Source organism: Belonocnema kinseyi, chromosome 2, assembly GCF_010883055.1.
Source record: "Belonocnema kinseyi isolate 2016_QV_RU_SX_M_011 chromosome 2, B_treatae_v1, whole genome shotgun sequence".
NCBI classification, from domain to species: domain Eukaryota; kingdom Metazoa; phylum Arthropoda; class Insecta; order Hymenoptera; family Cynipidae; genus Belonocnema; species Belonocnema kinseyi.
In genome coordinates this window covers 8,135,518-8,151,063 of record NC_046658.1, presented here as the reverse complement: position 1 = coordinate 8,151,063, position 15,546 = coordinate 8,135,518, and the positions used below count along the sequence as shown (strand labels likewise).

The 15,546-nt window shown below is 31.6% G+C and overlaps 1 protein-coding gene across 15 annotated transcripts in view; it reads right to left on the bottom strand.

Annotated features, from left to right (window-relative positions):
* Positions 1–15,546, bottom strand: part of LOC117166869 (KIF-binding protein) — a 104,220-nt gene that overhangs the window by 56,618 nt on the left and 32,056 nt on the right. For 7 of the 15 annotated variants that reach the window (XM_033351270.1, XM_033351271.1, XM_033351267.1 and 4 more), the window contains one exon: positions 233–2,236. The exons of 5 other annotated variants lie outside the window; for them this stretch is intronic. In XM_033351270.1, coding sequence (XP_033207161.1) covers positions 363–2,153 — 1,791 coding nt within the window. In that variant the 5' untranslated portion in view covers positions 2,154–2,236 and the 3' untranslated portion in view covers positions 233–362. Of the gene's footprint in view, positions 1–232; positions 2,237–6,515; positions 6,679–15,546 lie in introns of those variants that run through there. 3 more of the 15 variants (XM_033351269.1, XM_033351272.1, XR_004466322.1) reach the window with 3 other exon arrangements.

The window sequence follows — 15,546 nt, the reverse complement described above, 5'->3', positions numbered from 1 at the left end:
AATAACTGAGGTGTGAAATTGCGGACGATTATAATAATTTCTTAATCCTAAATGATGAAAATATAAAAAGTAGACAGAATCGATATGTAGATCCAATGACCCTGCAGTTCAGATAAAAAACTCAAATAGTTGCATTATTAAATGTACCGAATAAGTACAATTTCCGAGTACTTCTATATTAGACTGCGATATTACCACTTTTGACCTTGTGAGAACATAATATAGCAATATCTAATAAGCAATATACCAATATCTTTATTTAGAAATTGTTGATGTTTAGGTAATTTATGATTAAAACGTAATCATAACCAATACAATAATTCACATGTAAGAAAATAATGGTACAGAAACTTCTGGAAATACTAAACTTTACTTATTTCTATTTTAAGTTTACTGATTTTTAAAGGAAGCAGCTTCACTAAATCTGAACAGAAGCTTAATTCTGATAACATTAATTCTTTAGCGCGTGAATCTTTTTCACAATAATTGACCAAAAAAGCATAAAAATGGCAACTTTTCTTAACATTTACAAGCTGCATATTCTTATCTGGGGTTATTATTTTACTATAGAGTCTTCCTAATTGAAAATAAGTACACAAAGCTGGTCGCACCAAATCATGCTGAAATATTTTGTTTTCAACAAACATTCTACATTTTTGTAGGGATTCTAAAAATTTCTCAAAGTACTTTATTGCAGACGTAGCCAGAGTATTTATTTTACTCAACATATGGGGCGTCGGTCTTTCCTCTAAAGCGTGTAGGCGTTCTACCTTAATGTCTAGAATTTCCGAATATGTTTCACCTAATTCAATCCATATTTGTCTACAAGCAATTTGGTAGTAAGTTTCACTTATTTCATTTATTACAGCTTCCAAAATATCTATCCTTCTTTTGTGCATTTTAGCTTGACGATCTTCGTTGTTTTCGAAGAATACTAAATGCTTATAAGCTTGGGACATATCCTGCACAAGTTGTACATAATCTGAAGCATGGTTTTCTAAAGAATAATATTGTTTTGCATCTTCTAGCCATTTCTGCACTTTAAGAAAGACTACTTTAGCATCATTGAAATCTAGAAGATACTTGTCCGTTATATCATTGGCAATGGTTTCGGCCTCCATTTCTATTGTCGTAAACTTTAAATTTTTGAAGCAGTAATTAACTAAATCTGATTTAGAATCTTGTTTAATGCTACTGATGTCAAATGGCTCCTTGTAATTTTCATTTTCAATTTGCAGAAAAAGCCGTTCTTTAGATGCACTTATAAGTAGAATTCCATATTTTGCCCAACATCTAGAAATATCTGCACTTCTATGATTAAAATTTTCCCTTTTTGCAGCTACTTCCTCACTTTCTACACCAGCAACTTCAACAGATTTTAAAGTATCTTCATATTTTCGCAGTATGTGAGTAGCAGCAGCCAAATAGTGCCTCGCCTGTTCAAAGCCTGCTTTTTCAAGAAAGAATTGAGACAGTGTTGCAGCATTCAAAGCCCATTCTATACTTTCAAAATCTCTGTGTTCTAATTGTCTGCGTAAAGTCATATGACAATAAACAGCTGATTTCGAATAATCTTCCAAAGATCCATAAACTTGAGCCAAATAATATAATGTTAAAGTATGCAATTTCTCTAATAGTTGACTTGGTGATGATTCCTTCACATTGTTCAGAGCAAATAATGTTTCCATACTAATAGGTTGAACACCACATTTTTTGTAAGCTTCATAAATTCGTTCACAACGCTCTAAAAATGTTTTCGCCACTGCTATTTGATTTCGTTGAGACCAAAGTATTCCTAACTGATTCAGGGCACTTATCATAGGTAATACTTTTTCTGATGTAATTGCACTTTTGCTCAAGTTCCCAATACAAATCATTAGAAATTCTTCTCCTGTTTTTTGCTCATCCGTTTCAATGTATAAAATACCGAGATTGAGACATACCACAGCGAAAAGAGTGGTTTGCTTATTTTCTTGTTGGACATAATTATTTAGGCCGTTAAGAGAATTGTGCATGCCTTTTAAAATTTCTATTGCAGCATATTTACTTGTATGTGACTCCCTGTCACCGCCAATCTTACCATCCATGCTTAATAACTTTTTTACTTGTGCAAATTTTGCACTCATTTCTGGTAATAGAGTTTTTAAATCCATTTGAGTGAAATTATCTTGTCAGAATAATTAATGGTTTTCTTTCTTTCAATCTTCAAGCTCAATTAAAGCAGACCAAAAGGCATCTAAAAAAGAAACAAAGAAATGATATATATTGTGTACCTATGAGAGAAACTGTTTTTTTTTTTTGTAGTCAAAGCTGAGTATCACAAACACGCAAGGATATAAAAACGGTTGCCTCCTTAGCAAACACGATACTTTAAGTAACAAAATATAATTTACAAGTTTATCACGTCTTAAATTTGAGGTTAAGTTTACGCGGCCATAATCGTACACGGGTGTTTGCGAATGCGCGTAGTGCCATTATGAGCCCCCTATACTTCAGGAGAATTATGGACTCCTTATTATAGTACGCGCTCGCGCAATCGCTCCTCCGGTTGTGTAACGGCTACTTTCAGCACTAAAAAGATGCAGATAAAACGCGTAAATCATGCCTCCGTTACAGAAAATTAATTGAAGTACCGCCCTAACGGAAGAAGAGGTAAGGTTCGGAAAGCGTTCGGAAAGAGGTTCCGTTTCGATCCTTTCCGAATTGAATGCGAACATTGCTTCCGATTTCTTTCCGAACTTCGAGCTGTCTCATGTACCTTTCCGAGTCTTTCGAATGTCTCACTCTCCGACTTCTTTCCGATCACTTCCGAATGTCGCCGACTATTGCTGCACATTATCACATCTAAATATTCCAAATTTCGAATATTCAATTTGTCCAAGTCTCATTTGTAATCACTTACACAATAAGTGCTTGATAACATTTTTTCTTTTTATGGTAAAAATAATACACTATGAAATATAAAGGACCCCGCAGCAAATGTACATAAAATGGCTTTTGGTCGATTTTGATTAAACTTCGTAAAATTGTAGTTCTCAAAGTCTCGATCAAAAGTGTTGTGGGGTACAAAGTCCGAAAATGGATAGTTTTCGAGTTATAGAGAGTTAAACATCCAACCCTTCTAAGAAACATTACCAAATATCTCGAAAACTGCAGCTCTGCGAAAAAAATGTTCCCTATGAAAGTTATTGGGCTCTAACGGGGAAATGCAAAGAAAGTCATGGCCTTAAGATACAGGTCATTTTTCAAGGTCATTCAATGTGAACTTGTCATTTATTGCTAATATGCAGCCAATAAAGACAAGATATGGAGAGGTAATCAATATAGAGCCCATAAAGGCAAGACATGAGAATGACTTAGTCAACAGCCAGCCAATGAAGGCAAGTCATGAGTGCAATTTAGTCATTATCTAGCCAATGAAGGCAAGATTTTTCCAGGATGTTGTCAATATCTAGCCAATGAAGGCATGAAATTAGCTTGATTTAGACAATATCCGGCCAATGAAGGCAAGTTATGAGTGCGATTTAGCCATTATCTAGCCAATGAAGGCAAGACATGAGCGAGATTTAGTCATTATCTAGCCAATTAAGGCAAGAGATGAGCGAGATTTGGTCATTATTTAGCCAATGAAGGTAAGATTTGTCCAGGATGTTGTCAATATCTAGCCAATGAAGGCATGAAATGAGCTTGATTTAGACAATATCCGGCAATAATATTCTCATTTCTTGCCTTTATGGATTTTATATTGATTTACTCTTTATATCTTGTCTTTATTGGCTAAATATTAGCAATAAATGACAAGTTCACATTGAATGACCTTGAAAAATGACCTGTGTCTTAAGGCCATGACTTTCTTTGCATTTCCCCGTTAGAGCCCAATAACTTTCATAGGGAACATTTTTTTCGCATAGCAGTAATGTTTCTTAAAAGGATTGGATGTTTAACTCTCTATAACTCGAAAACTGTCCATTTTCGGACTTTGTGCCCCATAACACTTTTGATCGAGACATTGAGAACTACAATTTTACGAAGTTTAATCAAAATCGACCGAAAGCCATTTCATGTACATTTGCTGCGGGGTCCTTTACTGAAAACGTATCTAAGCACAATAACCTTTTTTTACTGAAAGCATTATGGGAAATTAGGAATATCCGAAATTTGTTGTGATTTTAATGAAGAATCTTTGGAAAAGCTCTGACAGCATCTCGTCTCTGCTAGATACCCTATAAGAAGAGAGACTGGCCATTGGGTGAAAAAATGGCCGACGCTTAGAATGTGTGTGTATATACGTGAGTCAGATGTTGAAACAGCTGAGCTATAATGTGTTTACGAGTGCATGAAAGGTAAGAAACTTTTGAAAATATAAATAATAGAATAATTATTATTGATAAATAGTTAATCATTATACCATTTATTAATTAATAAATAATATAATAAACTTAATGATTAAATATTTATATAATATTAATCAACATTTTTTGCTTGTTTATAAGTTACAAAATGGTCAAGCATTGCATACCGATATGTTCGGTTCGGACTAAAAAGGGAGTAATATTAGAAATTTTCCCTCAAGAATCACATATTTTTATACTCTTTTTGTATTTTCTATGATTTGCAATTTTCAAGCTCATGCAACATTAGAAATTAACTTAAGGGCATGAGATACTAAGAAAATTATCGATTTTACCAGTGTAAGATTCCCCCCGCTTTTTCCTACAATAATAAATATTTTCTCTTAAAAAATGAATAAATGTTAGCGAACATTATAACGGACGTCCCCGAACTCTTCTTTTGTGGTATAATTACAAAAATTTTATTTTGCTAATTTTGATTAATGTGGGTGTGTTTTGAGTTTATGTGTGTTTCAAATCTCCCCAGCTTTACTTGCAAACTGCACAATATTTTTTATCGAAAACTTAGGACAAGCAGATAAACATAGTAATTAATGACTCGGAACTAACCTTATTTGTAGGCAATTAAAAAAGTTTATTTCTAAAATAATTTTCAAATGGCGATCCTAACCTCAAAATAGTGCACACGCATACTATTTTCATTTATCAGAATACAATTTTTTTGTTGATATCCCACAAAAAGAGGTCAGGGATGTCTCTTATAATATTTTATAGCAACTTCGAATTCATTTTGTAAAAATTTTAATTTTTGTGGATAAAAGCCCGGACGAACTAAGCCCGATGTATGGTAAATCGGGTCCAGTTATCCGGAGTTTTTGTCCACAAAAATTAAAATGTTCAACAACTGATTTCGGAGATGTTGTAAGATGATATAACGGAAATCCCTGAACTCTTTTGATGAGGAATAATAACAAAAAATGTATTCTGCCAAATAAAAAGATTATGCGTGTGCATTATTTTGAGGTTAGAATCAGCAATTAAAATTGAAACTTTGTAAGCCATTTTCAACTTAAAAGTAACTGAATAATAATACATTCTCAATTAAAGGCTTTTATTAAATTAAGAATATTGGAATTTTCTAATTAAGAAAAAAATAATGATTTAATATTTAGCAATAATTGACTGTTAATTTAATACGAGTAAATTGAAGCGAAATATTTAAAAGTAAATATATAAATAATAATTGAACACTTTTTATTTGTACGTGTAAATTATTAAGCATTTGAATACTAAATTTTTGAAGCGAAAAACTATACAAGACGTATACAAGACGTGAGTGAAAGGATTTTTCGCGATTTGAAGTGGTTAAAAAGAGAAATCGCTCCCTACCCAAGTGAGTGAGTGAATAAGCGACAATCTTAGATCCAAATGGCGATGGGGACAAGCAGAGATCATAGAGTACATATATTACGTAAGACGTTTTTCTTTTGTTTAAATCGTTGTGCCCTTCTCAACTTCACAGCAATTTTATGTTCATCTTTATTTGAACAAAATAAAAGCGTCGTACGTAATATATGTACTCTATGGTCTCTGTTTGTCGCCATCGCCATTTGGATCTAAGATTTTCGCTTATTCACTCACTCACTTGGGTAGGGAGCGATTTCGCCAAAGCATTGTTTCTCCAAGCACGATTTGTCCAAAATCTGCTATTTTCAGAGAGCAAGACGTGGGCGCGTGTTTTATAGTTGAGAAGAGAGCCATCCGTACATCAGAAACGGACAAATGTCGGTAATATACGCAGAGGTTTTCATGAATTTCAACTATAGATAGAGCAGCAGAGGAGTTGAATGAAAAAATTCAAAATGTTAATACAAAAGAGGTGTGGACATTGATTATAACAATGGCATTGCTATCACAAATAGCACGAATAAGATTAAATAATCATTAATTTCATGTCATTGGCTTCACGGTAGATAATAAACAGGTAAATCAAATCAAGTGTCAAAGAGAATGCACATATTTGTATGGAACTTTAGGTTCCACAGTGGTAAATGATTATCAAACAAATTTCGCGAGTTTGAACAATTAAAGGTTACTTTTTGTTTTATCATCAAAAATGGATATTAAAAAAAAAAAATGATCTATGGAAGAAAAGGTACTAACCTACCGATATAAATCTCTGAGTATATTCCAAAGATTCTCTAGAATCAAAGAACCTCACAGAAATTCTCCGCAGGCACTCAGGTAGATATATTTAAAGGTCCAGGTGGCTCTTTTAAATGTTTCCAAGGTTTTAAAATGTCCTTTCCGAAATTGAAATAGAAATACGATCATAAATAACAAGCAGAGAAGCTGAAATTGAAATAAGAATTCGATCATAAATAACAAGTAGAGGCTATATAAATCGAGTAGTCGATACTAAAGGGTCCTTTGTTAAGCTTTCGGATTAAAATTTAGAAATAGATTTTTTTTAATTTCATAGTTAACAGCCTAAAACACAATAATTCGCAATCTATGGGTTTCGATGATTTCAGACATCTAACTTTTTTAAAAAATGTTTACACTTGGAATTAAAACAAAGCCCTACCGATAGAAAACTAAAAGTATTCTGAAGAGAAATAGCCTGGCCCATTTGAGTCTATAAGCAGAGTCGATTTGAATGATTTAGTCTCTGAGATAGTCTCGAGAGATTTGGGTCCTTTTCAAGGTCCTTTTAGTGGTCCTTTTAAGAGTGGCGCGACGGTAATATAATGTTCCTTTTGTATTCATCACGTACCGGGCGAGCAGAGTTATTTACAGCAGTTGGCCGTCGCTAACCCGAATCTCCCTTTTTAAATGTCTCTTCAAATTATTAACACTTTTTTGTTTAATTAACGAATTTTCTCATTATACTTATTTATAACTTATATACTAATATACAATTTTCTAGTTGACCTTTAAATATATCTACCTGAGTGCCTGCGGAGAATTTCTCAGAGGTTTTCAGACCCTTGAGAATCTTTAGCATATACTCTGAGATTTCTATCGGTAGTGTAAGAAAACCTTTAAATCCCGTAAAATATTTAATGCTTGTCAGTTTTCTATAAAGTGTAATGATTTTTCTCATAAAATACCAATTTTCTACGGAAAAACCCTTTAAAAGAACCATAAAATATATTAAGTTGTATATACCCTAGTAACACGGAACATTCCAGGAACGTTCCCTGAGTGTGTAAAATGTCCGCCACTTAGGAAAGTTCCAGTAGAACGGCATCCGGTAAACCATAAGTGATAGGTTACACGCTCAGGGAGCGTTCCTGGAACGTTCCACTGAAACGTCCCGAAAGTTCCCGCGGAAGGTTCCAGGTACGTTTCAGGGACTGAGAGTAATAGGTTTTGCTCAGTTTGGGATTTATTCCCTGAACCGACGATAAAGGGCCCGTTATGTTTTAATCTTCTCAAGATCCGAAAATATTTACTGCAGGAAGAAAGTGATCCCATCCCGAGTGGACTTTGCCTCCTTCTCAATCACTCAGAAACGGATGGGTTGCGACAGCATCTCGTTAAGTTTGAATCCCGAGCAAAACAGGTACTGAGGATCGGTCCTTTAGTTTGTGTACTGATCAAAACAAAGTACACGGGTTTCCATCTTCGAAAGATCGAAACCTCCAGAATTCTGGTAGGTTTTGCTCCCGATGGAAACTTAACCGAAGATACTTTCAAACGATCCCGAAGAGAGCGAACTGCCATCTGAAAGAGTTAGGTTTTGAACCTACTATACTTTCAGCTCTCTGGACTTTTACTCTCTGTCTATGCAATATTATTTTAATCTCTGAGATTCTGTTTTTGAAATCAGAAGAAAAGCTACTTTATAGTAATTTAGCAATTTCACGCTAATTCCAAATTATATTATACGCGTTTAAAACACAACTATATAATATACATTATTATTTGATTTTTTTAACTAATTACTGTTTGTTAGCGATTTTATAATTTTTTAAATTCTACAATTTGTTTAGATTATATTTTCAAATCTATTTTTTTTTCTAAAATTCAATTTCTTAAAAGATGTTATTTTTCAACCCCTTTTAATTGTTGAACAATTCTTTAAGTTTGTTAAATATTTTTTTTTTTAATAAATTTATTTTTGAAAAACTTAACTTATTAAACAATTTTTTTATGTTTTGTTTTTAAAATATCTGATTTAGCAATTTCATTTATTATCATTGATCAATTAATAATTAATTAACTAAGGGAATAATAATAATTGATGATAAAACTATTCTAACTATAATTTAAATAAATTTGTTTGAAATTTAATTTTTAATTTTATGGTCCAAATATCTATAACTTTTATTTCAACAATTATTTTGTTCAAAATTTGTAATTAAAAAAAGATTTGATTTTCCTAATTCAATTCTTTAACCAATTCCAGTTTTTACACAATTTTTTTCAATATTTCATTTCTTATACCTTTTTGATTCTTCATCAATTTGATTGTTTAACCATTTTATGTTTTCTTTGAATTTATTTTTTCAACTATTTTCTTTTTTAATTAATTACTTTTTTTTGTCAATTTTATCATTTTCTTAAACTCTATTATTTGTTTAAATAATATTTTGGAAACTGTTTCTTTTTTCCTGAAATTTAATTTCAAAAACTATTTTATTTTCTGAACAATTGTTAAAGTTTGAATAAATTTTATTTATTAAATGAATTTATTTTTGAAAAACTTAATTTTTCAAACAATTCAATAATTTTTTCAATATCTTAGTATTTAATATATTATAGATTAATATAATTTATTATCATTGCAAAGGGGTTTTACTCTTAGGATTCAGCTCCCTAGAAGATTCAAATCCTATAGAGAGTCAGTAAGTTCGATCTTTCCAGTCTTTCCATCTTCTACTGATTCCATCCATACCGGAATGGGGGCAGAGATCGTTCAGTGAAGAATTACTCTTCTCGGGATTCGTTCCAGGCACCAACGTGCCTGCTTGAATCTTTTCCCCAATTCTTTGCGGAGGGATGACTCCGGCCATGAGGGATTAGGTGACGCCTCTTTCAAGCTACAGTTCTCCCACATAATATATCTCCTAAAGAGCGCGTTTATAGCATCACTTTCGGCTCACTCGGGATTCACTCTCAGTCCCTGGTACGTTTTCGAAACGTTCCGTGCTATTAGGGTATTCTTTCAAACGTAATTATTTTTTTCATAAGCGTACCGATTTCTTATGAGAACTTCCTACACAATCCTCAAATATGTTTAAACTTGTAACTTTTCTTCCATACGTAATAAATTTTTCTCAAAAATGCAAATTTTTGTTGATGAAACAGGAAACTAACCTTCAATTGTTCAATTTTGTACATTTTCTTTTATACGTAATTATTCTTTTCGTTGCAATACCAATTTCCTATGGAAAAATCAATAACGTAACCTTTGAATGTTTGAAAGTTTGAAACAAAAGTTGGCCCACTCCCAGAGATGCATATTTTCATTGGTATATCATTTTTTGATAAAATTGATATATTTGGAGAAAATATCCATTAAAGAAATACCATAACAATAAAAAGCCCTTTTTATTAACAAGTGATTTTTTCAAAAATTATTAAAAGACAAAAGGTACTGGTCTGGTAAACTTGACATTCGTCACGGTAATAAAGATCGAACGTGTCTCAACGACAAAACATAAACTTTAACTATAATAAATAATGGATACTTTAAAGTAAAGCGATTTTGTTGTTTAATTTTTATAATCATATTCACCTTTATTACAACTTTCTACGATAATCAGAAGCTGAGAACGTGACACTGATTATGATTATTTATAACAGAATAAGTTATTGTTTTAACTAAAAGTGTCTGACGCCAATTCTTTGCACAAGACTTACTTTATTCGTGTACTAATTTTGAGCACACCTTCTTTTAAATTGCTAAAGATACGGCAGGTGATAGAAAAAATGGGGAAAAGAAGGGAAAATGCGAATAACTTGGCAAATATGAACATTTTGATCAAATACTTCTTATTCGTCTTGGAATTCGTCACCAAATTGTCGTTTCTCTGCAGTCTTCATGAGTCCAAACAAAAGTGACTTTAGAAATTTTTTTGTCCACGAAAGAATAATAAGGCGACTGAACGGTTATTCCATGGAAAAGTTTTCCGAATCTTACATTTTTGCGCATGTGGAATTTCAGGCGGAAACTTATATGTGACATGGAACGAAGAGACCAGACTTAGAGACGAAAATGAGTTAACGAGAAAAAGCATATCAAAGTGAAAGGATGACGACCAGGTAGCAAAGGAGCCCAAGTACTAACAGAGCTGAACGGGTCGAATCTGTGCGAAAGCTCGAGAAATATGAATGAGAACAACAGCTGACTATGGCCGACGACGGTTAGACATGCATGATATCAATGAATAATAATCATATTATGTGTTCTTTTCATGTTCTATTACGGCTTATAAATTAAAATGAAAAATTACATCGAAAAACTGTCAATAAAAACTGTCTAAACGCGCGCATCGATTGGTGATCAACCGAGCCGAACGTAGTGGAGTATTAGCCCTTGGGACTATTTTCTGGTATATATGTCTGTACCTTGTATAATATACAAGATATTTAAGCCAATCAATGCACAGAAGCTCGACAATATTTTTTAGTGAAAAGTCAAGAAATGGCGAAATTAATTATTTTTTAGTGAAAAGTCAAGAAATGGCGAAATTAATGGCTATCTGCGTAAAAATAGTGGTATTGCTTAAAAAAACAGTCGTATAGGGTCTAATTAATTTTGTATTTATTTTATCATTGTTTTCGTTGCTATTTCTTAACATTTTTGAAAACATAACTTTTTAAATGTTCATCGGATTTTAAACTGGGATACAGATAATTTGTCAACCTTTTTACCTTATATCAAAATCATTGAAAAAAATTCTGCTTGATATTTGTTAATTTTACATTGGATTAATCTAGATATCGAACCTGGCCCTGATTTTGGGTTACTAAAAAAGTATATTAAAGGCAAAAAAATTCAAAATGAATTGAATTGGAAATGTTGAAAAGATGATTTGCAATTGAATTCAATATGAAGCCTACCTTGTGAATTTATTTCTATTGATTATAAGTTTGAAAAATAAATATAGTCACAAGAGTTTGCAGCAATTATTTACAAATTACTTGATTGAAAATTCGCATTTTTCAGAAATATTGAGAGCACGGAATGTTCCGTTGGCACCTTCAGAAGATTTCCGTAGAGAAAAAAAATTTTCCTTGGATCAAGTAAATTTCAGTGCTTGACAGTAACGCGTTACCACAAAAGTTACTTTTTTAGTAACCGTAACGCGTTATTTTTAAATAATAGTAACGGTAACCGTAACACGTTACAGTTTTCTAGTAACGGTAATGCAAAGAAATGCACGTTACCGGTCGATACTTCATGAAATGTTTGAATACGTTTCGCATTACATTAAATGTTTCAATGTCAAGAAAACCAATAATATGATGTATATTCTTACTTCCTTGCACACATTTCCTTATATAAAGAAATTATTCAACCGGTACGATACGGGATTATCGAACAGTGCATCTGTTTAGCGACTGTTCAGTAGGGTGGTCCAAAAAATATATATTTTTTAATTTTTATAAATGCCGGCCGGAAATTTCTTTGAATCCATACAAAAATAAAACCATTAAAAATTATATTTAGAGGTGCCGCAATCCCCATATGAAGTTCAAAATGTATTTCCCATAAGAAAAAAGACGGTTTGTAAATTGTATTCAGAATTCTTAATTTCATTAATATTCAAAAGGCAGTTGTATTCAATATGATCCTTGCAGAAAATTTGAAACATATTTTAAATATATGTTTTATATATTATACGTATTTTAGAAAAACCAGAACTTTCTAGCACTTATCTAAGAGAAGATTATCAGAAACAATATTAAATTGTTTTAAACTGTACATATAATATTCAGTTTTTTAAATTTTCAATGAAATGTACCAAAATCTTAAGATTCTTTTTGGACATTCAAATAATGTATTCAATATTTAATGAAAAAAGTAACGGCAATACTTTGCCGTTACATTTTTAACGTGTTACCATGCGTTATATTTTTCAGTAATGGTGACAAAAACCCGTTACTTTAAAAAAAAACTAACGATAAAGGTACCGCGTTACACATTTTTAGGCAGTAACGGTAACGTTAACGCGTTACTTTCAGGCAGTAACGTGTCAAACACTGGTAAATTTTACTTGGTTCAAGTCAATCGCAGGTACGAATGGGGACGTTAGAATATGAGTGTGTAACAAATCAATAAATACTTGCTACCGTATGCTTGGAATAAGCGTAAAATTTCCTAATCTGAGAAAATGTATTCTTAGATGCAATATCACATTTAATATTCTGAAACTTTATTGAAACTCGTATTCTAAGCGACAGTTTATAAAAATTCAAAACACTATTTCTCAACGAAAAAAAAATTGCTTTTGAAATTATTTTTATATAATCATTTTTTAAATTATAAAAATATGTAATTCGCACACACGGTTACTTGCACACATAATCGCACGCTTAAACTTATTAGAAAATTGCACTCGCCGAGCAGTTGAACCCTACATAAACTATCTAAACTAGTGTCCTAACCGCGCGCTCTAACCACTTTGATATCAAAGCACTTGGATTTCGGTGAGGAAATCTCGGGTAAGAATTTCAAGGCAACGTCGTACCAAGTCGTATGGTGAGCTTCAACTATCTTCAAACAAAAAATTATTGAACTCAATAAAGGTTCGATACTTTATTTCTTTCAATATTCAAAATTTTTTTATAAAATATCTAAAAGTAATAAACAATAAAAAATTCAAGTGCAAAAATACTTGCATAACCTTTATGATCAAAAACGATTTCCCCCCTAACACAAATCTCCACTAAATGCTTAGTTTTGAATTTATCCAAATCTTTTATATAATACTCTCTAACTCAGTTTTTAATGGAAAAGAACACTTCTTAAGGCCATGTAACAAGTATAACAGCTGATCAAGTAACGCGGACATTTTTTTCGGGAAATGATAATAAATATTAAAGGATTGTTTGTGGCCTTGCAAAGAGTTGGAAGAAGAAACAAGTTTATTTATGAAAATAATGATTATCGACGGACGCATTTAGGCTTTACAGAAGTTTGACTTCTAACTTTCTCTGTCGGTAATCATGCAATCTGTTATACCCAAAGACCCGTAGAAGTTCGAAGTTGTCTACTCGCTGCGATAGTGCTGCTTTGACACAGCTGATACATATGTCAGACCAAATTTGTTTATTTGCATTTCAAGTGCAAACATTAGTTTTTGTATTATTTTTGCATTAAGTTCGTGAGCGAGTTTTGTTGTTTTGCCCCGCTTTGATAAATATAAACCTCACAACTAGCCCATTGACAACATTAAGAATTGCTTTCAGGTTGTTACAGAACGGTCGGTATTACTCCAAAATAGTAATTTTAAAAAACTTTTTTTTCACAATTATAATTATTTAGGGCCAGAGACACATTTCTACATGCCTTCTATTTAGAGTGCCAAATTTTTTAAAAGATATCTCATTCCGTTTGGACGTAATTTGGGAAAGAAAAATAGCAATATAACTTCCACTTGTATTTTCTTCGAATTTTTTTTTTTGCAAAATTTTCACCGGAACAAAGCAGAGACATGGACTTAATTACCTCCTCATTCATTTGTCAAACTTTTCAGACGTTTGGTCACGTGATACTTAAGTCACATGGCTTTAAACAATAATTTAAAATATGTGAAACAGCGAATTACGTTTCACTTATTTAACAAGAAAGACAATCATTTTTGTTTTTAAATATTTAAAATACTTAAAAATGATTCAAAAGTAATAAATAATAAAGAAAAGTTGCAAGCACAAAAATGCTTTAATAACATCAATGACCAAAAATAATGTTCTGATATACAAAAACTTTCATAAAACGCACAGTTTTCTGTTTATCCACTTCTTTTATCATATGTTTTTTATTCTGTTTTATGTATGGAATAGCTTTTCAATCCACTTAGAAACGATCAAAGCTGATAAAAAATAAAGAACTTTTGAGTTGAAATTCGCTTTAATAACCTCAGTCACAAATAAATATTTTCTGGTTTTTAAAAGCCTCTGTAAAACGCGCAGTTTTCGATTTATTAAATTCTTTTATCATACGTTTTAATTGAGTTTTTAATTTAAAATAACAATTCCTAAACAATAATTTAAAACATGTAGAAAAAAATTTATCCTTAGTTTAAATATTACCTATTTCAAAAAGTGCTCGATATTTTATTTTTATTTCATATGTAAAATACTTCGAAATTAGAAGAAAAAATAATTCTGTAAAGAAACGTGAAGTCAGATGAAAAATATTTGTTTGCTTCCTCCTTGCATTCTCAATTATTTTATTTGAACAATTTTAAATTGTCAATTTTTTAAATGCTCTTTTATATCATGAAATGCATTCTTAATCAAAATTTTAAAAATGTTATTGAATTCCTTTTCCTTAAATACTTTGCTTTAAAAAGGCAAAACATTTTTTTAAATTACCTAGAAAATGTAATAATTGTATATTTCAACATTTTTAAGCCTTGTTTTATGCTTCCATATATTTATTTTTTATTATTTGCATCATAAAAAAGAATTATTTATGTATATGGGTGATTGCCAAAATTAAAATTTAGGGAATTTACATGAGATCAAAATCAAATTTAAAATCATATTTAACGTCCAATAACCAAGTCAATGTGCAGAATGCCTAAAAATAAAACCAAGAATCTAACGACCAAATTTGTACAACCAGCATAAAATGTTCCCATTGCAAGCAACGTTTCGGCAGTCAAACAGCACACCTAACAAGGAAACAATTTAAATGGAATACAATTTTAAGCAGGCATGAGCTTAGGTATCGGGGAGAGAGCATTCTGGCTGTGTTGTCGTTCCTGCCTGCCTAAGATTGTATTATATTTTAATTTTTTGCCTTGAAGGGGGTGCTGTGTGAGTGCCGAAACGGTGATGCAATGGGAGCATTTTATGTTGGTTATACAAATTTGGTTGTTAGATTATCCGAATTAAATTTTCTATGATTAATGACATTTTGGAATGAAATTTTCTATGATTATTGAATTCCTTGACTAAAAAGCTTAATTTTATTACGTTTTTATAAATACACATACTTAAAATATTCGCA